Source organism: Argentina silus (genome assembly GCF_951799395.1).
Source record: "Argentina silus genome assembly, chromosome: 16".
Taxonomy (NCBI): Eukaryota; Metazoa; Chordata; class Actinopteri; order Argentiniformes; family Argentinidae; genus Argentina; species Argentina silus.
This window is the reverse complement of record NC_139670.1, coordinates 17408012-17431473: the sequence shown is the minus strand read 5'-3', so window position 1 is coordinate 17431473 and position 23462 is coordinate 17408012. Positions and strand designations below refer to the sequence as shown.

Here is a 23462-nt window from a genome sequence, read left to right as displayed (position 1 = left end):
TTAGACACGACCAATCATTGTGCTTGGCTGAGAAGCATTCCAGCCATTCCAATATCTACAACATCAGCATGGCTACCTCATCACTTTTAAAATGTATTAATATGCCGTAATACACACTCTTCAGGATATTATACCTTTTTTATGGATAATGAAAACATTGCTAGACCAATGCAAGGATTCAGACAATAATGGACCATTCATGGTCATTTTTGTCACCCCTATACTGTTACACTACTCAAAACCTTAACTTGCTACAGTCGTGCCTATGACGTTATCACAGCTGTTCCAATATCCACAATATATGGACACCCTCTTGTGTGTTATTGCTCAATTGCACAACCCCAGAAAACATGATGTTGCTCAACAATTTTGGAGATTCTTGAAGGACATTACGATGGCTTTAAGAGACGTTAGCAAATGGACCCGTCCCATCCGTTTGCATTGTAACCGAAAATACTGGCCTGTGGCTGCTGTGATTCGCTCAGTAAGCAGCGCATGGCCTTAACAAGTGTTTTGACAGAATGATAGTAGAGGTTTTCAGAGTGAACTATCCCATTCATTAGAGTGAGATCAAGCATACTCTTGGTGCCTGCTCAAGCATGCGGGTGGGACAAATGGGATTACATGTTTTAAAACAGAAAATGAGACATTAGACAAGGACAGATAAAGCATTTTTTTTGCCTACTGAGCATGACCCTGCTTGGTCAAGACCATTGCTCGTAGACTCACTGGTGCCATTGAGGTTGGACTTGTAGATGAGCTGCCGACTCCGGTCGTTGTAGAACACAGCCTCCTCATTCCCATCATACTCCACGGCTGAGGAGGAGAAGGTGACGGCTAACCCTGTGAGTGGCAGGGTGATGTCCTCCTGGAGGGACACGTTCAGGGGGATCCCCCTCACTGCCAGCTGAGTGGCCATCAGAAGGTAGTCTCTCACCTCTGGATGGGAGGAGGGGGGCAGAATATGCAGAAAAATTGCATTAGGTTATGCCTTTTACAGTATGTTAGGCCATCATTTTCTGATCAAAGCAAAGGCGAAGTAGGTGATCCCATATGGCCCCCAAATGAAATTATTTATTTGTTATTATTTTCGAGTTATTATTTTCACCAGGTATGAGTCCATTTCGGGGGGGTGCTTATTGCTTCAACACGAGCTGTTGGTGCGACTAGCAGCACAGCCAACCGAATCTCACAATCAAATGTCTAAGGGGGGCAAAATTCCAAAGTTCAAACATCTAACATATAGACGAAGGTATGCCATTCAACCCTATGTAAGAAGTCTATGGGCCTCCTTGCTTGGCAGTTGACCTGCTGCAAGAGTTACATAGTTGCATGGTTACATGTCATGTCCCCCTCAACCTGGGACTTCATGCATTAATAAAGGTTGAATATTAATGACACATTATTAACACACTTCTAATATACTTTGAATATGACTAAGATTACATTCTAAGTTTTCATGATATAAACTGACACCCTGACTGAACTCCCACAAGTACTTACTGAAACAGGTGCGTCGGTCTGGCTGGAGATCGTATCCAAGGCGACACTTGCAGCGGTAGCCCAGACCGTCGTTGTCGGAGCCGTGACTCAGGACACAGATGTGCTGGCAGCGTCCATTGTGTTTCCCACAGGGACTTCTCGCTAAAGGACCAGAGAGGGACCACAAATGGTCAATACCCACAATACATCTCAATAAGCATGTGTTAAAAATCAAGCAATCTGCCTAGGGTTGAGTATACTGTGAGATCAGAGAAAAACATGTGTGATACAATCTCACAATGCTATATGGGCTAAGTGTGTATTGCAACCAGACAAAACAAAACGTGATCACGTCCAAGAATACTCAACCTAAAGCATGTGTACCCATTGAAAATATTATGCAAAGTAAATGACGATGCACCATTATTTGGCTAAATCTATACAGTACTACCACACCAAACAAACTACAGTATGCATCAAAATTATGGTCAATTGATGGTATATTGTTTGGATGGAGGTCTATTTATCGCCTCACCCAGAGGTTGTAGGACCTGGTGTGCAACCACAATGTGACCTGGACGCTCTGCAGTTCGGTAGAGGAGGGTTGGATTGCTACCGTTGAAGCGGTTAGCCCGCACCACTCCCATCTTGGTCCAGTCAGTGAAGAACACGTGATTCTCAAAAACAGAGATACCAAATGGGTGTGGAACCTGGGTGCCACCGTTAAGCACTGTTTTCCTGTCGATAATAAATAACAATATAAATGCCGAAGATAACTCAAAACTGTGACCCAAACTAGGATTATTTCTAATGTTCAGTGGTAATTTCATGATACCTGTTGACTCTCAAAACAAAATAAATAAATAATGATATTCAGTGATTTTCAAAAAGTGCAGCCACAAACGAAAGTTATGATTATTTTTTTTTACCCCAATGACATCATAGGGGGTAATTTCCTTAAGACCTTTTCTCTTAACTTTTGAATGTAGAATGTAGAAAATTGGCATTTTCACATATGTAGATACTGATATAGTGCTTTAGATAATTGTATTTATCCTTTATATATACAGGGGAGATCCTACTGAGACCCGAGTCTCTTTTACAGAAGAGCCCTGTAAGAACAAAGTACATGGGCATAAAAGAAACATATAGACAGACAAAATCACACAATATTTCAAGGAAATAAAAGCAGAGCGGGAAAAATGGAAATCTACAAAATAATGAATGGAAAAAAAGCCAAAAGAACAACAATGATAACAACCCTTAAGACATAAGCACAACCTAGATTAAAAAACTAAAATGTTCAATTAATAAATCTGCTAAAATTCTCTTGAAATGTTCTAAGGTTACCAATGACTAGCTTTAGTTCCTCCTGAACGACATTCCAAGAGGATGGGTTAGGGTTAGGGTTAGCATGTGCGCTAAAAGCTGTGGAATCATAGGGAACCTCCAAAATTAGCCAGTCTTGACATCTTGTGTGATCATTTGTGACCCTCTAATTCAAAATTACGATTGTAGTTTCTGGAGAAGTGCTTTATAAACAAAAGTAAGTCAATGGCATGATGTTCGATTAGCCAGAGAAACCCAACCTTCATTCTGGTATAGAGCACAGATATCATATCTGTCACTGGTTATAGACCGGAGCTGTGATATACTGTATAGCATCCAAGGATTTTAATGTGCTAGTGGGAGCATGCATGTATAAAATATTGGCATACAGTAGTCAATCACAGGTAAAATTGTTGCTTGGACTATCCATTTCCTAATTTCGCAAGAGAGGCAGGACTTGTTCCTATAAAGAAAGCCTAGTCTGATTCTAACTTTCTTAATTAAGTTAAGAAAGTTGACAGATCTTTCTTTTAGTTTTCTAAAAGAAAGATCATCATCAATATAGATGCCCAGGTATTTATAATGAGGAACTCCCTCAATTGGGGCACCACCCAAAGTACATATGTATAAGTCATCAGATGCATTTTACTGTGATCTGGAAAAGAACATATACTTGTTTTTTCGCTCATTATGTACCAATTTCAATTTAACAAGGGCTTTCTGGAGAGCAGTAAATCCACCCTGAAGCTCAAAAAAAGCAATGTAGGGGCAACAGGATATACAACATCATCAATATACGTATCATCGGCATACAAATGGAGGTTACAGCATATTACTGCTCCGGCAATATTTACCTCTCCAGACCACTGTATGTGACTGTCTCGACCATGTCAAAGTGGCTGTCGGACCAGTACACCCTCTGTGTAACGATGTCCAGGGTGATACCCGTTGGGACCCCAAGCCTGGTCTTCACCAGCTCCAGGCGGTTACTACCATCCATGTAGGCCCTCTCCAGCTTAACTGCCTCACTGTTGTAGCCCATGTCTGAGAAGAACATGTACCTACAACAACAAAAAAATAGAGTCTATGTTGAGAGGGAGGTAAGTGTTAGCATTATCATTAACAATGGTGTGATAACTGACCATGGACTATTTGTTGTTCTGCTTACATGAGATATTTCAATTATTTGTGTGAATAGTGCTGCATTCCTGTGCTCCTCGGTAACAGGAAAATCTGAACTCTCTTAATTGGAAACCTGTTTCCACTTATGACACCAACCTATGAATATCAAAATCAACTATTGGAGTGCTATTACAGTAGCTCCTCCGTCGGACTGTTCAGAGTTTCAGATGGGTACTCTAATGCAGTGTTTCTCAACAGGGGTGCCGCGGCACACTTGGGTGCCGTATGGCATCCTTAGGGGTGCCGCAGAAACGTGGCTGACACTAGGCTAATATAGTGAAATTGAAATAAATGAATGCATCATTTTGGAATCTTTCTTTTAGCTGTATCATACAGTTAAGTAAATCGAGGCACACATTAGAGAAAACAGATCGGATTAATTTTCTAGTAGCCTACCGACGCTGCAATCAGCGCTGCTGCGATGACCGGCAATGTCAAAGGACAACGTTCCCAGAGGAATAAAAACGAAATAAATATGAAATATCCCAGTGTTACTAACAAAACAAAGAACCCAAAACCATTTCAATGGAAACGATCGGACTTTACCTTGGAACTTAGCGGACGTAAGAGCGCGGCTTTGGAATTATTCAAAACAGCGCCCGCTCTAACACGATCAAAGAGAATACGCGGGAGAGGTCCACTATTTGAGGCGAAAAAAGACAGGGTTCCCAGCGGAAAAATGAATAAAAATGAGGTCCTCACAAAACAAGGAACCCAAAACCATTTCAATGGAAACGATCGGAGTTTACCTTGGAACGTAGCGGACGTATGAGCGCGGCTTTGGAATTATTCAAAACAGCGCAATCTCTAACACGATCAAAGAGAATACGCGGTAGAGGTCCACTGTTTGAGGCGAAAAAAAACAGGGTTCCCAGAGGAATAAAAACGAAATAAAAATGAAATATCCCAGTGTTCCTAACAAAACAAAGAACCCAAAACTATTTCAATGGAAACGATCGGACTTTACCGTGGAACGTAGCGGACGTATGAGCGCGGCTTTGGAATTATTCAAAACACGCGCGCTCTAACACGATCAAAGAGAATACGCGGGAGAGGTCGACTGTTTGAGGCGAAAAAAGACAGGGTTCCCAGCGGAAAAATGAATAAAAATGAGTTCCTCACAAAACAAGGAACCCAAAACCATTTCAATGGAAACGATCGGAGTTTACCTTGGAACGTAGCGGATTTATTAGCGCAGCTTTGGAATTATTCAAAGGAGCGCGCGCTCTAACACGATCAAAGAGAATACGCGGGAGAAGTCCACTGTTTGAGGCGAAAAAATACAACGTTCCCAGAGGAATAAAAACGAAATAAAAATGAAATATCGCAGTGTTCCTAACAAAACAAAGAACCCAAAACCATTTCAATGGAAACATGGGACTTTACCTTGGAACATAGCGGACGCATGAGCGCGGCTTTGGAATTATTCAAAACAGCGCCCGCTCTAACACGATCAAAGAGAATACGCGGGAGAGGTTCACTGTTTGAGGCGAAAAAAGACAGGGTTCCAAGCGGAAAAATTAATAAAAATGAGTTCCTCACAAAACAAGGAACCCAAAACCATTTCAATGGAAACGATCGGAGTTTACCGTGGAACGTAGCGGACTTATTAGCGCAGCTTTGGAATTATTCAAAGGAGCGCGCGCTCTAACACGATCAAAGAGAATACGCGGGAGAAGTCCACTGTTTGAGGCGAAAAAATACAACGTTCCCAGAGGAATAAAAACGAAATAAAAATGAAATATCCCAGTGTTCCTAACAAAACAAAGAACCCAAAACCATTTCAATGGAAACATGGGACTTTACCTTGGAACATAGCGGACGCATGAGCGCGGCTTTGGAATTATTCAAAACAGCGCCCGCTCTAACACGATTAAAGAGAATACGCGGGAGAGGTTCACTGTTTGAGGCGAAAAAAGACAGGGTTCCCAGCGGAAAAATGAATAAAAATGAGTTCCTCACAAAACAAGGAACCCAAAACCAGTTCAATGGAAACGATCGGACTTTACCTTGGAACGTAGCGGACTTATGAGCGCAGCCTTGGAATTATTCAAAGGAGCGCGCGCTCTAACACGATCAAGGAGAATACGCGGGAGAAGTCCACTGTTTGAGGCGAAAAAATACAACGTTCCCAGAGGAATAAAAACGAAATAAAAATGAAATATCCCAGTGTTCCTAACAAAACAAAGAACCCAAAACCATTTCAATGGAAACATCGGACTTTACCTTGGAACAAAGCGGACGCATGAGCGCGGCTTTGGAATTATTCAAAACAGCGCCCGCTCTAACACGATCAAAGAGAATACGCGGGAGAGGTTCACTGTTTGAGGCGAAAAAAGACAGGGTTCCCAGCGGAAAAATGAATAAAAATGAGTTCCTCACAAAACAAGGAACCCAAAACCATTTCAATGGAAACGATCGGAGTTTACCGTGGAACGTAGCGGACTTATTAGCGCAGCTTTGGAATTATTCAAAGGAGCGCGCGCTCTAACACGATCAAAGAGAATACGCGGGAGAAGTCCACTGTTTGAGGCGAAAAAATACAACGTTCCCAGAGGAATAAAAACGAAATAAAAATGAAATATCCCAGTGTTCCTAACAAAACAAAGAACCCAAAACCATTTCAATGGAAACATGGGACTTTACCTTGGAACATAGCGGACGCATGAGCGCGGCTTTGGAATTATTCAAAACAGCGCCCGCTCTAACACGATTAAAGAGAATACGCGGGAGAGGTTCACTGTTTGAGGCGAAAAAAGACAGGGTTCCCAGCGGAAAAATGAATAAAAATGAGTTCCTCACAAAACAAGGAACCCAAAACCAGTTCAATGGAAACGATCGGACTTTACCTTGGAACGTAGCGGACTTATGAGCGCAGCCTTGGAATTATTCAAAGGAGCGCGCGCTCTAACACGATCAAGGAGAATACGCGGGAGAGGTCCACTGTTTGAGGCGAAAAAATACAACGTTCCCAGAGGAATAAAAACGAAATAAAAATGAAATATCCCAGTGTTCCTAACAAAACAAAGAACCCAAAACTATTTCAATGGAAACGATCGGACTTTACCGTGGAACGTAGCGGACGAAAACAGAGAGCGCCTGAGAGCTGTGGACCAGGAGGTACGTGTGTCTGTCATCCATTCCTGCGAGAATAGTGTGTGTGTGTATGCGTGCGTGCGTGTAAGAGTAGTAGGCTACATGCGTCATGCATTTGTTGTTCGTCAGAGACAGTGTGTGTATTCTAATGATAATCAACATTAAAAAAGATATATATATATATATATTGGGGTGCCTTGATATTTTTCATTCATGCAAACGGTGCCGCGACTGAAAAAAGGTTGAGAAACACTGCTCTAATGCACCATTAATAATACCTAACTGAACAAAGACTTCAAATGTCATTGAATTTACAGTAGGTGATCTCATGCCATCAGGGATTGTCAGAGATTGTCATCAGGGCTCAAATAACATGAACAATTTATATTGACCATTTATAATGTGTAGAAGGATGCCAATATTAATGTTTCTAAGCCTATAGACATGCCCTTATTTGTTATGCAGTACCCAGCACCCACAAATCGGAATAAAGGAGATTTTAAACAGAATATTCTATTTAGAATTTGCAGACTGCTCTATACTCTATACTATACTATGCTCTATACTTTATTCAGACTGACATTAAGTAGATGGGGGGGATAGATAGAGGGACACAGTAGGAAAGGCATAGGCATGTGCAACTGTGAGCAGTACCACTCGACTCTATTCTATTCTTACCCCACTGTAGGGTCCAGGGCCAATCCATGAGGAGACATTAGGTTCTCTGCGACTAGGGTGACTCGATTGCCCCCGTTGAAGTCACACATGTCGATGCGCTCCACCCTGGCCTCCAGGACATAGAGTTTGTAGTTGATCCAATCCACAGCAATGTTCTGGGCATTGTGAACAGCTACAGACAGCACCTCCTTAATGTCCCCACCGTCAAAGTTAGCAGAGTACACCTGGGTCCAAAGTGACAAGTCTTAATTGAAGGGCAACTAATAAAAGGATAATTCACCTAAATTAAAAAATCACATATTTGGTTCCTTACCCTGAAAGGAGTCTATGGACAAGTACAGTACATAGACACAACCACACATTGTTCTGTTTATCTGGGCACTGTAACTAACCCTAACCCTAACCCTAACCCATTTCTTTACCAAAACAGAATGCAAGTCAATGGACCCTCAGAGAATTTGAGATGGTTTGGGCATGACATTTAAAACATGTTAACTTAGCTTGCATTACATTGGGTTTTGTTTAGAAATGCTAATAATTAGCTGTTGGTTACAGTGCCCAGAAGTTTGCCCTTGCCCATACACTAATTTCAGGGTAAGGAACCAAATACGTGACTTTGTAATTTGGGTGAACTATCCCTTTAAGAAGATGTTGGACAGAAAAATGTATTTTCCATCATTACTGGATGAGTTGTAGTCTGTTCATTCCCCACTAACTTGTTGAAAAGATGAATAATCTAGGCATCAAGGCAAGGTCAACTCTTTTTTCTGTACAGTGGGCTTTTCACCTAGCTGTACTTGCAAGTCCACACTCTACTCTACTTTCAGTACTGTCCATGCCCAGTGTTTTGCTACATATATTGCAACCCACATGGAGTAGTAATAACCAATAGTTAGTAGCAATAGCTGATTCTCTAGCACTAAATTCTGGAAAAGTCCCACAGTCCCTTTGTCAACTACAGTAGTCCATGTGACTCACTTTCTGAGTGCCAGTGTCAGTCCAGAAGGCCATCTGACTGTTCCAGTCATATCCCACCCCGACAGAATGACCTCTGCCCTGCGCCTGGACCAGGGTTCTGACGAAACGCCCGTGGATGTCCGCCATCATAACGTCCCCTCCATTGGTAAAGATGAGCTGTGGTAGGCCAGCTACAAGACAGGGAATAAACTGCTAATTGTCTATATTCTAATGTTAATTGGCTCAGGTGCTAATAGTGATGTAATTGTACAGTTAGACTTTCAAACACTGCAAAAGTGTACCCTGTTGTTTCATCATTCTCTTTAGCCAGATGGACACTGCAATGGACGATTCCAACCTTTAAGAGTGTCTCATACTGCAAGACAAATTCTCTATGTCCCGCTGTCTTGATGCAATGTACACTGCACTTGGAGACCTGATGGTAGCTCTCACACTGTGCGATGTGACTGAGCCCCCTCTCGTCCTCTCCTTCAATGTGTATTCATTGCCAGGACAACGGCAGAAATGGCACTGGCCACAAAATAGGAAAACATTTCTGCTGTAGCCATAATCTTCTTATGTACTGAGAAAAAGCTTTAAAAATATAAGGAGAATTTGGAGTGGACAGCAACAATTGGAATTTGTATTGATCATGATAATGCGTAGTTCAGACGCAGATGACACAGGTTTCCAATATGTACAGGTTTCAAATATGTACATTTTGACGTGAGAATGTGGCTCGTGGCAAATTCGTGGCTGAAATCTCGCAGTGTCTGTCTGGCTTTATGCTAACTGACAACAGTTTACCATAGTGTAATGCAAACACATAGGGGGTGCACCTTCAGATACAGTACATAATCATGGCAGTGCTAATAATGATGTCACTTCCTGTACCTGACAAGTTGGCCCTGCAGAGATAACCTTGTTCCAGGAAGTATCCGTCTGCACAGCTGCAGTGATGTGTCCCAGGGCGGTCCTCACAGATCTGGTCACAGATCCCCCAGATGTTACAATCGTTATAGTCTAGAGAATAAAACCACATTCACATCATATCTTTATAAATACACTATAGAAAATAACAATGGATATATCAACACACTCTACATTACAAAGATGGTCATGTTTATGCACAGGCATACAACTTCAAACTTCAAATGCCTGTGGCCAGGTCGACATTGTAAATGAGAATTGCTTATTAATTGACTTACCTTGTTAAATACAGGTTAAATTAATGCAAATTCAGTATTTTGTAATAATTCCATTGGGACCAATTTCTATACTCCGACTCACCCACACAGGTGCGACTGTCATTGGCCACAATGAAGCCGTCAGGGCAGTAGCAGGCCCCACCCTGTGGGGTGAGGTGACACAGGTACTCACAGCTCAGGGCTGAGCACTGGTCCAGGCCTACGAGATGGGAGAGATGTAAAACAACATCAGAATGATAGGAACCAACAGTCGTTGCTGAAGTCCAGTTAGAGTTATACATGAATACACCACAAGGGTACACAGTAAGGAGTGTCAGGTCTATACCGTGATTTGCATATTTTAAAGTTCATGCCTAAATCATTGCAATATAACTTTTTTTTTAAGATAGTGGAGCTCTACGACTTGTTTGGAGTTACTTTATGAATTGAAAAGCAATTAAACAGATGCGCAAATCCCAGATTGTACCTTTAAATATTATTCAATATAAGGCATTTGTTTTTGAGAACAGGTTTTTAAGTCTTGATAAGTCTTATGTCCGGTGCCCTTCATAAGTAATGGGGCAGTGAAGCATTTTTAAGCATTTCTTCTTTTGGCTCTATACTCCAAAGGTATACATTTTAAATCAAACAATGACTATGAGGTTAAAGTAGAGATCCTCAGCTTTTAAGTCTTGGTATTTGTGTACATATTGTTTTCATCATTTAGAAATGACTATTTTTATACATAGTCCCCCTATTTTATGGCACCATAAATAATGATAGATTCATATAATGTCCAAATTAAGCAATCATGTTTAGTATTTGGTCAACAATCCAACAAGCATGCAATAACTGCCCCAAGTCTGTGACCCATTGACCCCACCAGACCTACACTGTAACTATCTTCAGTTGTTGTTTCTTTTGAGGTATTTTAATCTAAAATAGTATCATCAGGAAATGTAATGCATGTTTAAATTTAATGTTTGCTATCCACTGTAGAAGTCTTCCTTGGCATACCTGCAATTTCTGCTCACCAGTGCTTCCTTTCCTTTTAATGTTCCAAACTGTTGATTTTGGTAGGTTTAAGGTTTTGGCTATTTCTAAATAGTTTTTCCTGATATTTCAGCCTTGTTAAGGCCTCCCTGATTTCCATTGATGTTTCTTTGGTACACATGTTGACATCAACAACAGACTCCAAAGGAAAACGCAAGTCCTAGAATCAATACTAGACATTGAGAGCTCTTATGACTGCACAAATGATGTGACGGAACACACCAGAAACACCTGTCAAGCCAATTATCCCACCACTTTTGGGTACCCTGAAAAAGGGGGACCATGCATAAAAAGTGTTGTAATTCTGAATGGTGAAACCAATATGTACACAAATAAATTAATTTATTCAAACATAGTAATTGTTTGATTTCAAATCCAAACTTTTGTTGTAGAGTGTTTGAGTGTAGAGTGAAAAGAAGAAAAATGCTTCACTGTCCCATTACTTCCGCACTGTATATTAGTACTCTTGTGGAGAATAGCACTCTGTTCATGCTCATACATGTATTGCCAGTTCTAATATACAATAGTAAAGCCCTATAGTAGCTATAGGGCATGTGTAAATGTAACAAGAAATATACAACATTCAAAATGTTTCTATATGCTACTGTAACACAATAATGATTTATCAAATTTATCAAAGATCCTGTAGCATCTCTTTAAAGGTGCAATCTGTAAAGTGGGCTCCCCACCACCTTTTTGGTAAACAGCTGAGGGGTAAGGGGAGATATGCAACCACTCTCAATTTCATAGGCAGAGCTATGGATTAAAGGACTGACCATCCAAATGATAGTTTTAACCATATTTTGAAGCTTTACAGTGTTTGTTTACAATTGCATTGTGTGGGGATTTTTGTGTCATGGTTCGCTTTTACTGTTCAAATAGTTCACATTGAACCCCTTGGAATCATGAGATTTCCGGTGCCCGTGGTGCTTGTTGCCTGCCTCAGCTCCTCCCTGTATGGGATTGAAGCTAGATCAGCTGATGAGGCTGGAGGCAAGTTCTTCCCTTTTTATAATGAGGGCCGATCTCTACCACAGCTCTACCACACTTTGCTGTAAAACAAGCTTATATTTTGGGTTCTGATGGGGTAAGACAGTAGAACTAAGCTCATGAGGCATTTATAAGTTGCATTCTTCAATAATCAATGGCTATACATCATTATTTTAAAAGTACAAAAATATCTGTACCAATTTAAGATTGCCTTTTAAGTTTATCCTGAAAGCAGACTGCGTATAACTTCAAAAACATTAGTAGAATTCCAAAAGAGGTAATTGTTTTATACTGATCTGGCAAAGTGAATCTTGCGTGCATAAATGCTGATGCATGATAAGGAAGGTGAGAGCTAAAGCCATAAATGTCGCAATGATGGTTTTAACAGGCAAGTTTGGAGAAATATTAAAGAATATAGTCTAATCCCATGACCCTATGACCCCACTTTACAACCCAATCAAACATTATACCTGAGTTTATGCATTCTATTGTGTGTGTGCGTGAAATGTAAATGAGTATCTCTTGAGAAGTGTCACACCAACACAATACTATAAGTGGGCAGAGATAAAATGTGTTTAATCTTTAACAATGTGTGTGACAGAGAGAGACTCACTGCAGGTTAGCTGTGTGGTGGTGTTGGTCTCATCTGTTCCTCCAGGGCAGTCGGGGTGGCCATCACACACTTTGCCCACGGGCACACACACTGAGGAGCCTGGGCAACCCCACTCACCAGGGTAACAATCCCTGGAGTTGCTATCTGAAAGAGTAGGAAAAGAACATAGCATTGAAAACCATTTTACCTCGAAAATAACACTGTGATCAATAATCCAAAAATGATAAATGTCCCTTTTCTCAACAATAAGGGATAATAAAAATTATAAGACCTCTTTCGTTTCTATTCATTTATGCAAACATTGCTGACCACTTACAACTAGGGGCATCCATTCAAGGGGAATCAACAGATTCAATGCAGACAATACAGCGGTACAGACTGATTTAGAGGCTTTTATATCAATTTTGACAAATATTATACAGTAATGTACTGTAATCAGATCTTACATTAAAATGCTAATACAGTAGAGTTCTGTTTTTTCTAGCTACCTGACATCAGTCAGACTGTCAAGGAGCAACTAATCACAGACCTTAGACCTACTTGAAGCAACAACACTGCTAGACCATACAGCAGACAAACCGTGAAAACCCCTGAACAGTGAAAACCCCTGAACAACATTCCAGGAATTAGAATTACCCACAATCCTCCTTTCCTAATATACCACTCTGGCTATGGCTATGGCATTGATAATACACACCGGGCTATGCTGTGTTCATGTTGCTGTATTTTACTTACTGTACCGTGTTACCTGTGTGGGGATTTTCACTGTTAGTTCTTCTGGCAGGGTTTTGGTTCAAGTACCATCTGTGATAAGTTTAGTGAAATGTTTGGGACTAGACATTCCTTCCATTAAATGAAAACTAATGACTGCTCATTTGTTGATATTATTGCCTAGAGTAAAGCTTTGCTGTTTAAAGTCATTGTCTATCATCCATTACAACCCTTACACTACAATGTTAGTGTAGATTATGTTGTTCATTTTCACATTTTTGTGTTCTTTTGGGGAATTTACCCCTGATTTGCAAAAGTTTAAACATACAGTAAAGTGTATTATTTGCTTTAAAAATCAATAAGCTATTGCTGGAGAAATTGCAGTAATTTATTAAAGGTCCAGTATGTAACAGTCAAGCTTCCTAATGGTTTGTAATTGAAATATTTCATTGTGATGGTCAGAGTTTGCAGATTTCCAACAGACTTACGTCCTGCTTCTTTGATAAAGGAAAAATACAATACATAAAAATACAAAAAAAATACAAATACAATACAACACAGTGTTGTTTTTTGTTTCATATAGTACCTGTTTTCTCACTGTAAAATGTTTTATAGTACTGTACTGTACAGTATAGGCAAAATACAGTACTGTGCTGGCAACTGTGGTGCCAGTAAAGTACTGTAAATGTAAAGTGAAAAGTTGAATAATGTATGTATACATTTTTGCTCATAGGTCAATGTTGTGTGATCTGCATGTGGCCACTTTATAGCCATGATGTTACACCTTGATCTCAAAACAGTTTTAGATAATGTCCTACTCCTGTTTATCCCACTTCCATAGTGATGAATGACCATGGTTTCCTAGAGTGTTTTCTCACCACATCCACTCTCGTCACTGTAGTCCCCACAGTCGTTGAACTGATCACACACCCACTGCTGAGATATACAGCGGCCACTGGAGCAGGTAAACTGATTTCCACTGCAGCTCTGGTACTCTGAAGGAACAATCCATATAACAGTAGCATCTGCATTTAGTCAACTCTAATCATTGTGTTAAGTCATGAAATCTATCATGACTTTGAATATGGAAAGATACGAAAATGATGTCTCCTAGCAACAGCAACAAGTTATTTTTTGACACTTTTTTTGGCAATATAATACAGACACTTTATACAGATTTAGAAGCTGCATGCGGTCAAAATAGAAATTCCTGTTAGTTGGGACCCACAGTAAGAAAGGTGATTGCCTCCTTGTCATCTCTCAACACAGCCCTTGTCCTAAAAAGACAGTATCAAAACAAACTTCTCCACGATTCTTAAATCAAACCCATTAAGAAACGGAGCCCCTTAATTTTTACTTTACTTTCTTAAAGAAATCTTGCACATGCATTAGGATTCCTCCATACAACTCTGGTGTGTTGGCCTATGTCCCTCTTACCACATCCTTGCTCATCACTGTTGTCGCCACAGTCATCCCAGTGGTCACACAGGAAGGATAGAGGGATACAGTAGCCGTTGTTGCACTGGTACTGGTGCACGGGACAGTGCTGTGTTGCTAAGGGAAACAATCCAATAGTCAAAGATAAGGCTCAGCCAAAGCCCAAGCAAGCAGTTCAATTCATACTGTCAAACTATGTCCTAGATTCTTGGTGTTTTTGATGTTTGAGGTATAAACATACATTTTCAACAGTTAGTTAAACAATTAGACAACTGATAGTAGTGACCAAAACACAGCATCTGTTAAGATTCTCTATAGCTGAATTATTGGCTCATTTGACTCCACTTCAATCCCACACATTTTTTTGATTATTTCTAATTTGATTAGTCTGACATATTCTACTCACTGCAGTTGGATTCATCGGAGTTGTCTCGACAATCCTGTAGCCCGTTGCAATGCTGTGAGTTATTGTAGCAGGCTCCATTAGCACAAGTCTTTTCAGTGCAGCTTGGGTAGTCTAGTGAATAATCAAATCAAATCAAATCTATTTGTATAGCGCTTTTTACAAGACAATTGTCTCAAAGTGTGTTACAACAAGAACAATACTATACAATATGAACAATACAAACAATATGAACTAACACCGAACCATAGACCCCTAAAAAGCAAGGGGGGGGGTTGACCATGACACATTTGTACATTAAGACAGTGAGTCTGTGGACAAATCTGTGGCACACTGTATGTTGGCAGTGCTCAAAGATAAAGAGCTGTTGATTCTTGACTTGCACATGCATGCACACAGACACACACACACACACTGTTACGGCCGCAGCCGACGCCTGCCCGTGTCTATCTCTTTCGCTCTTTGTTGTAAAGCAGGCGGTGTGTGGTCCAGGGCTCGGAGGCTCTGCCCACTTCCTGGTTGGCTTCATCGGGGATCCTGATTGAAGCGATATATTCCGTCCAGTGCACCTATCCGGACCAGGCGCCAGGAGCATAAAAGTCTGGCCAGCTTGTCAGTCGAGGGGCTGTGTACTGTTGAGCAGTTCCCTTTTGAGACTTTCACTAGCAGACATCCGATGTTGGAAGAATCGGTACATTGTTGTGTGTTTTGAACGAGGCACTAGATTATTATTTAGAAAACTGGGCTAGTATACTACTGGTATAGTGATTCTTAGTTCTGTCTTACTGATATACACCCACACTTAGCAGATTCTTTTGTTTAGACCCACTAGGAGCAGAGGTGGCTGTTTTGAATGTATTTAAGTTTTGACCACTGTAGTAGGACAGTGAGGTTTTATTATTGGTTTTGTTTAAACAAAGATAGGTCAGTTATAGCTCGCCTTTTAAGAGCTCTCTTTTGGTTATATGTGTTTGTTTGATTTGAACAGCACCCGCAGGCCCTTTTTCCTTTGTAGTTTTGCCTCGTACGCACGCACGCACGCACGCTCGCACGCACGCACGCACACACGCACACACGCACGCACAAAAAAGGAACGTTTGGAGAAAAAAGGATCTTCCCAAGATTTACAGCATGCCACCTCATCTGTGAAACATGATGGAGGGGGTGTTAATGTTAGGGCATGTATAGCTGCCACTAGAACTGGCTAATTTGTCTTAATTGATGATGTAACTGCTGATGGCAACATCAGAATGTATTCTGAAGTGTACAGAAACATCTCTGCTCGAGTACAAGCAATGCCATTGCCACCACCAAAGCATGATAGCGTAATATGGCCCTTCTGCTTTTGTGTGTAGGTGTGTGTAAAGGCACATAGTGTTACGAATCAGAGCTAGTGAACTCAAATGCAGAACACAGAGAGAGGGGACCGCTACCCCCGTGCCGAAGCATCCACCTCCACCACAAACTGCAGGGCCGGATCTGGTTGGATGAGGACTGGGGCGGAGATAACAAGATGGGGCTCTCAACTCTCAACTGTGAGAGTGGCCTCAGCCTTGTGTGTCCACCTGAAGGGAGTAGCGGTGGAGGTGAGGGCTGTGAGGGGGGCCATAATGCGGTTGTAGTTCCTGATAAACCTGTGGTAAAAATTAGAGAAACCAAGAAAACGTTGGAGCTCCTTGAGGTTAGTATGGGCCGGCCACTCTGCCACCATTGAAAACTGGGTCCATTTGCACTGATGTAACCCAGGAACGACACTTTGGGAGTATGAAACTAACATTTCTCCACCTTTACGAACAACTTATTCTCCAGCAGGCATTGGAGGACTTGGCGCACCTGATCCTTGTGCTCAGATAGGGACTGGGAAAAAATCTAAATATGTCGAAATAAACAAAAAGGAATCGGTTGAGCATGTCACAGAGTACATCAGCGTTGGTTAATCAAAACGGCATGACTAGATATTCAAAGTGACCAAGGGGGGTGTTGAATGCAGTTTTCCACTCGTCCCCCTCCCAGATGCGCACCAGATGGTAGGCATTGCGCAGATCCAACTTAGTGAAAACAGTGGCACCATGGAGAGGGGCATAAGCAGAGCTGATTAGTGGTAGAGGGTATTTATTTTTCAATAATATTGTTCAGCCCACGAAAGTCGCTACAGGGACGCATTGAACCATCCTTCTTCTCCACAAAAAAAAATCCTGCACCTACCGGCGATGAGGAGGGGTGGATGATACCAGCGGATAGGGAGATGTATTTCTCCATCGCCTCCCGTTCCGGTCAGGAGATGTCGTACAATCGACCACTGGGGAGGGAGGCGCCGGGCAGGAGGTCGATGATGCAATCATAAGGATGATGAGGTGGCAGGGACACCGCGAGGTGCGTACTAAACACTGGAGCGAGGTTGTGGTAGTCCTGTGGAACAGAGGAAAATCGCTGGCCTCTGACAGGAGCAATGGGTCAGACACAGCTGGGGCAGGGGCTGAGAGTACACGCCATATCTCTCCCACTACGGATGAGTCACCCCTTTTCCTGAATGACCTGGGCGGATGGGACAGGTGACCACCAAATGACCGCCCTGGCCGCAACACAGGCACACCCCGTCGCTGAGGTGGCGAGCCCTCTCCTCCGGAGACGGGCGAGCCCTATCCAGCTGCATCGGCTCCGGATCGGTGTGACTCAGGGAGACTCGGCTGAACTCGGACCTTCTCGGAGGCGAGTAACGTGGTGTCCCCGATGGAAATGGGATGGCCAGCTGGGACCTGACGGACCTCTCCCTGCAGCACTCGCGGAGACGGTTGTCCAGCCGGATGGCGGGGGCAATCAGCTGGTTGAGGTCTTGAGGCTCCTCCTGAGACACCAGCTCATCTTTATAGCGTCACTTAGCTCTGGAGCGCTTCATCATTCCAGCCACTCTCCGGAATTCTATGGCAAGAGCGGCCATGTTAATGGAGAGAAAAAAGCCGCTAGGCGACGTCCTTGCCTTGGATGGGACGATCAAACACTTTATGCATCTCCTGTGTAAAGTGGCATAAGAAAAACACACCAGTAACTGTTTGTCCCACAACGCAGAGGCCCATGCGAGCGCTGCACCTTTGAAAGACCCGATCAAATAAGTAATACAAGCCCGGTCGGAAGAATAGGTGAGGGACTGCTGTTCAAACACCAGGGCGCACTGAACTAAAAAGGCCTGACAGGAACCCAATTCGCCAGCGTATCGAATCAGAGCTAGTGAACCCAAATGCAGAACACATAGTCTGGATACAGGCATAAAATAATAGAGTATTTAATGAAGGAATTGGGGGGAACGGGAAGGCAGAGTAGACTGGGCACGCAGATAGGCAGGCAGGGCAGGCAGGGCAGGATAGTGGGTAGTCCAGGCAGGGGCCAAAACACGGGTAGGCAGTTCTAAGAAAGGCAGATAATCTGACAGGAAAATCCAGGCAGGGGTCGAGACATGGGCAGGTACTTCTGGGGAAGGCAGGTAATCCGATAGGGGTTAGGCAGAAGCACAGTCCAGAAAACACTTGTAGATCCGAAACCAGGAATCAGCAGACTAGAAATACTGAGACGTATAGGTAGGAAGTACTATGACGAACTGGCAAAGAGTGGAAAACGGAAAACCAGGGTATAAAACACAGATGGGTGACAGGTGGAGATGATGATGTTAATGGGCTGGCAGGAGCCTGGAGCCACGCCCACACGGAACATACAGACTCGGGAGAGGGAGAGGGACTGACACAGACTAGGTGGAAGTGGAGGATATGACACATAGCCCATTGAAAGAAGGATGACACAATATTGTGTGTATGATTTGTATGTACTGTATTTAAATTTCTAATCCATCACCAGTGTAACAGGTAGGAGGCCTAAGGCACCCGCGTTCTTGCCCAGCTCTGTTTGTAGGAGCTCTGCTCCGCATGCCCAACGTGTCCGGGAATACCAAACTAATACTGTAGGTATATTTTCAAATCTCATGATTGCAGTTGTCATTATAAGTAAGCATGGTATTGAGTTGCTTACTTCTAATATTTAAGAACATGTTTAGTGCTCGACTAATGTTGATACCTTTATTTGTTGCTTGTAGCTTACCTCAGTTTGACAGCTTTTATCACAATCGATCAATTTGAAAACAATTGTTGTTTAATTCAGTCAGGACGCCTACGTCGATTTAATCATGTGTAATCAAAATGGTAATACATTTAAGTTTGGCGTAATTGAATGACTCTGCTCTGTAAAGCTTCCTGCCTGAAGTTTAAACAACATAAAATACAAAATAGCATAAGCTTTATTTTGACAAAACTTAATTAAATTGATGAAATTGTGGTGTGTTTTTTTTACACTATACGTACAGTAAAATCAATTATATCTGTCAATATGTTATATTCAATATGTAAGCCCTTGCTGTACAAATCCATTATAGCTGCTCATAAAATAATAATTTCATCTTGTTAACTAATATCCAATGGGCTCAAAACATCAGAGTATTTAAATGACTTCGTACTGCCTGTCATTCCCTTGCTGCCTTTCGCAATCCGGTCACGTCTTCGACCCATCACGCCCCCCATCACCCCCTCCCCACCACCACCACCACCACCACCACCACCACCACCACCACCTTAACACCCTGAATACCTCTTGCTTAACACCCAGTCTAGCTCTCTCCAGGGGGCACAATGGCAACGCGCCCTTCAGAGGGGCTTGTCTGCCATCCCGGCGATGACCCTGTGATACCATGACATCCTCAGGATGACAGGGCCATCCCCAAAACTATTTACATTGTTAAACTGTACAAATCCAGCATAACTGCTCATAATTCAGAAAAAGTCTCTCTCTCTGGTTGAACTATCAACCAATCTCCTTATTACACATGGACTTAAGATCTTACTGCAGTTGTTTTCATCTGAGTTGTCCACACAGTCCTTTTCATGGTCACATCTGTACTTCATGGGAATACACTGGCCCTCCTGACAAGTGAACTGGTGAGCGCTACATGTCTGTCCTCCTGAAGAAGTATGAGAACAATTCATTGAGGTCAAACATGATGAATAAGCAGGAAGAATTTCAATTTCTGTGACAATTTCTGCATTAGTATAAGCAAAACTCATCCACCAAAACAAGTCAAGAAACCCTTTTCCCTTAATCATTATAAACCAATTCAACTTTACATTGATAAGCATCTTATATTTTAAGTCAAAGACTCAAAATACAACATACCAATTTGGTACCATTTATTGTTGCAAGGATACTTATATTCTATTCAGTGAAAGAATTGAGTGTTAAGATAAGGGTGTGTGTGACATCCAGTGAAATTTGTGACCCAATGCGACCCCAAGTCTTACATACCGCAGGTTCTCTGCTCATCAGAGCCATCAGTACAGTCCTCCTCCCCATCGCAGACAAAATCGTTGGAGATACACTCGCCCCCAGTCACACACTTGAACTGCTGTGGGCTACAGGATGGAGGTGCTGTCACACAGAACACACAACAATCAGTTAAGCAAAGGGCTTGATTTGATCGATCAAAACATGAAATTAGGGCAGTGCTATCTCCAACACAGATACAGTAAATCACACTGTGATTGTTTATGCTGTATTGGAGGTGTAGTTGTGTTAAATTCACAGGCTGCTCCTCTCATGGACATTAGATGATGCAATCTCACTCCTATGCTGATAATTGTATACTTGACAGGCGCGTATGCCAAGTTAAAATATTTTAAATTCCAGTGGAATTTGATCAAATAAATCACTCCATTCAAATGAAAATAAATATATACATTAAATGTTTAAATGTGGCATGTGCAATGTTGAGATGAAACACATTGTAAATGTACTTTGTTTAATTTGGTCACTGATGGTCACTTATGCCTCTGTTATGGAAACGTAAAGCTGAAAAATAGGAAAAACTCTTCTGCAGCGTACATTTTATTCCAATGCACATCATTATTAAAAGCAATAGACCATATGAAATTAATTTTCATGTTAATATTTGTATTGTAGCGAACGGCGGGGTAGAGCAGCTTGCCTCAAGCGGGTATCGAACTCGCAACCTTCCGCTTACAAACCGGCCGCGCTAGCCACAACACCAAGAGAGTTAACTCACTTGGCGGAGCTGCTAACGGGCCTACACAGGGTCGTTACACTATCCCCTCCGTTTCGGGAGAGCGTGCCCTCACGCTTCACTATACAAGTCTCTCACGTGGACACGCCTCTCCGATGGCCTCACGGGCGCCATCCCACTCCTGACACCAATGTAACGAACGGCGGGGCAGAGCAGCTTGCCTTAAGCGGGTATCGAACTCGCAACCTTCCGCTTACAAACCGGCCGCGCTAGCCACAACACCAAGAGAGTTAACTCACTTGGCGGAGCTGCTAACGGGCCTTACACAGGGTCGTTACAGTATTTTTGTTTTGGCAATAATCTACTTCCATACTGTCATCAGTCAATTGCAGTGCAATTGTGTTTATCTGCTCTGGGTTGAATGCTGGCACAAAAAAAAGATTTCCTTTAACATACAGTACGTTAAAAACATTATTATTTACTCCCATCCCCAAAACTCTAAACAGTCTTGAGATATTCCTCCATATAGTTAAGTCATCATTAATTAAGTATGTCCTGCTTTGGAAAAACAAACTTTGCGTTCGTCCAAATCAACATCAATTTGAACTGAGGCCATGGATAAATTCCCTGTTCAAGTTACTGGTGATACTCACGACAGTTGAGCTCATCAGAATCATCTGTGCAGTCTTTTGTCCCATCACACCTCCAGTCCAGGTTGATGCACTGGCCGTTGGTACACTGGAACTCACCGCTGTCACAGAGGCCTTCACAAAGAGAGTAGGGCAAGGTAGTATGGTCATTATGCTTGACTTGCTCCTGATCTACATTTCTTATCAAATAGTCAACTTCATCAAAACTATCATCTATAGTCTGTTATTTTTTTTTAATTGTTCATTTTGGCTGAAGAACTAGAGAACCTTTATCATATCACATCTCGACACTAATGTGGTGACACGTATCAGACAAATAGTTTAAAGCCCATATATGTCACAAAAGATGGGGGAGCCTCTACAGAGAAATGTACTATATGTATGTTAAGTAAAGTAGTAGGTCAGTGTTTAATATATTAATTTGTCAATGGAGAGCATTGTTGCCTGAAAAGCTGTAACACTTAAAATGTGCATTTTTCTTGGGGGTATTACACCTCGGCAAAACAACCACCATGGGTCATCTTTGAGCAATTCTAATGGATAGGCTTACTGTACCTCAATGACGCGCATTGAAGTTGTTAATATTGTGTTAGAGGGAAGATCTCAGCATACTGTGTGAGATAACTATATTATTACATAACAAAATGATATATACATATTGTGTTTATAGGCCTTATCAAAGTGAGTAACAGAGGTGTTTATTATCACCTTAATCGTATTGCATTTGTCTCAAAATTAAGATAACATGTATTTTAGAGAGGAACGTGAGTGTCTGCAAGCTGCTGCCCATCTCGGCCAGGCAGCTGCACCATCTTTTTGTATTGATTCTCAGACTTCGAGCGAGACCCAACCCCTGGAATCCCATTGGATTTGAGCTAAATCAAAGCTCTCAGCAATTGCAAAATAATGCTCCTCAGCTCAGACAGTCAGATGGCCAAATGTACATAGAACAAAGTCATGCAAAATGTAGCCTATTGTATGAAATGGCTTTCTAATAGGCCACACTGTGTCCTGTTTAATTCATGGATTCTAATAATTGTAAAAAAAATAAAAAATAAAAAAAAATTGTATTGTGCCACAAAGCCCAATGATTGTGAACGCATTTCATTACATCTTGATGTTTAGAAACTGCAAAGAAAAGGCTACAAATTATTACTAAGACACTCATGAGTTTATTTCATTCAAGATCCGTGTTTCCATTCTTTGTAGCTAATTTCTAATTGCTAATTGCTGTGTCTCCTGGACATCCACTTATTTTCTGTTTCAAAAGTAATTCTAGAGACTATATTGGACAAGTTGTGACTTGTTCGTTTTAGTAGCCTACAGTAGGCTATGGTGGGGTTTTTTGTGAGTTTTTGAAGTTGAAATGTCCATTCATGATGGTAACGCTCCTTATTGCTATACTGCTCTAGAGAGTATGTTGGTACCTCATACAGTATATGGATGATAAATCCACTGGAGTTGATAGGGGTACGCCTACTGTATGACTGATAATCAATTACATTTACTGTGCATTCGGAAAGTATTCAGACCACTTCACTTTTTCCATATTTTGATATGTTACAGCTGTTAGCTGTGCACCGACGCTCCCCACCCAACCTGACAGAGCTTGAGAGGATCTGCAGAGAAGAATAGAAGA

At 41.8% G+C, this 23462-nt stretch overlaps 1 protein-coding gene across 1 annotated transcript in view; it reads right to left on the bottom strand.

Moving 5' to 3' along the window:
- Positions 1 to 23462, bottom strand: part of lrp2b (low density lipoprotein receptor-related protein 2b) — a gene marked incomplete at both ends in the record, with an annotated part of 85070 nt that overhangs the window by 58711 nt on the left and 2897 nt on the right. The window contains 15 exons of the mRNA XM_083688220.1: positions 730 to 939; positions 1504 to 1644; positions 2018 to 2220; positions 3666 to 3872; positions 7768 to 7991; positions 8746 to 8915; positions 9619 to 9747; positions 10015 to 10131; positions 12568 to 12711; positions 14157 to 14273; positions 14716 to 14832; positions 15122 to 15232; positions 20001 to 20117; positions 20459 to 20581; positions 21827 to 21937. Of these exons, the coding sequence (XP_083544346.1) occupies positions 730 to 939; positions 1504 to 1644; positions 2018 to 2220; positions 3666 to 3872; positions 7768 to 7991; positions 8746 to 8915; positions 9619 to 9747; positions 10015 to 10131; positions 12568 to 12711; positions 14157 to 14273; positions 14716 to 14832; positions 15122 to 15232; positions 20001 to 20117; positions 20459 to 20581; positions 21827 to 21937 (2241 nt within the window). The remainder of the gene's footprint in view (positions 1 to 729; positions 940 to 1503; positions 1645 to 2017; positions 2221 to 3665; positions 3873 to 7767; positions 7992 to 8745; positions 8916 to 9618; positions 9748 to 10014; positions 10132 to 12567; positions 12712 to 14156; positions 14274 to 14715; positions 14833 to 15121; positions 15233 to 20000; positions 20118 to 20458; positions 20582 to 21826; positions 21938 to 23462) is intronic.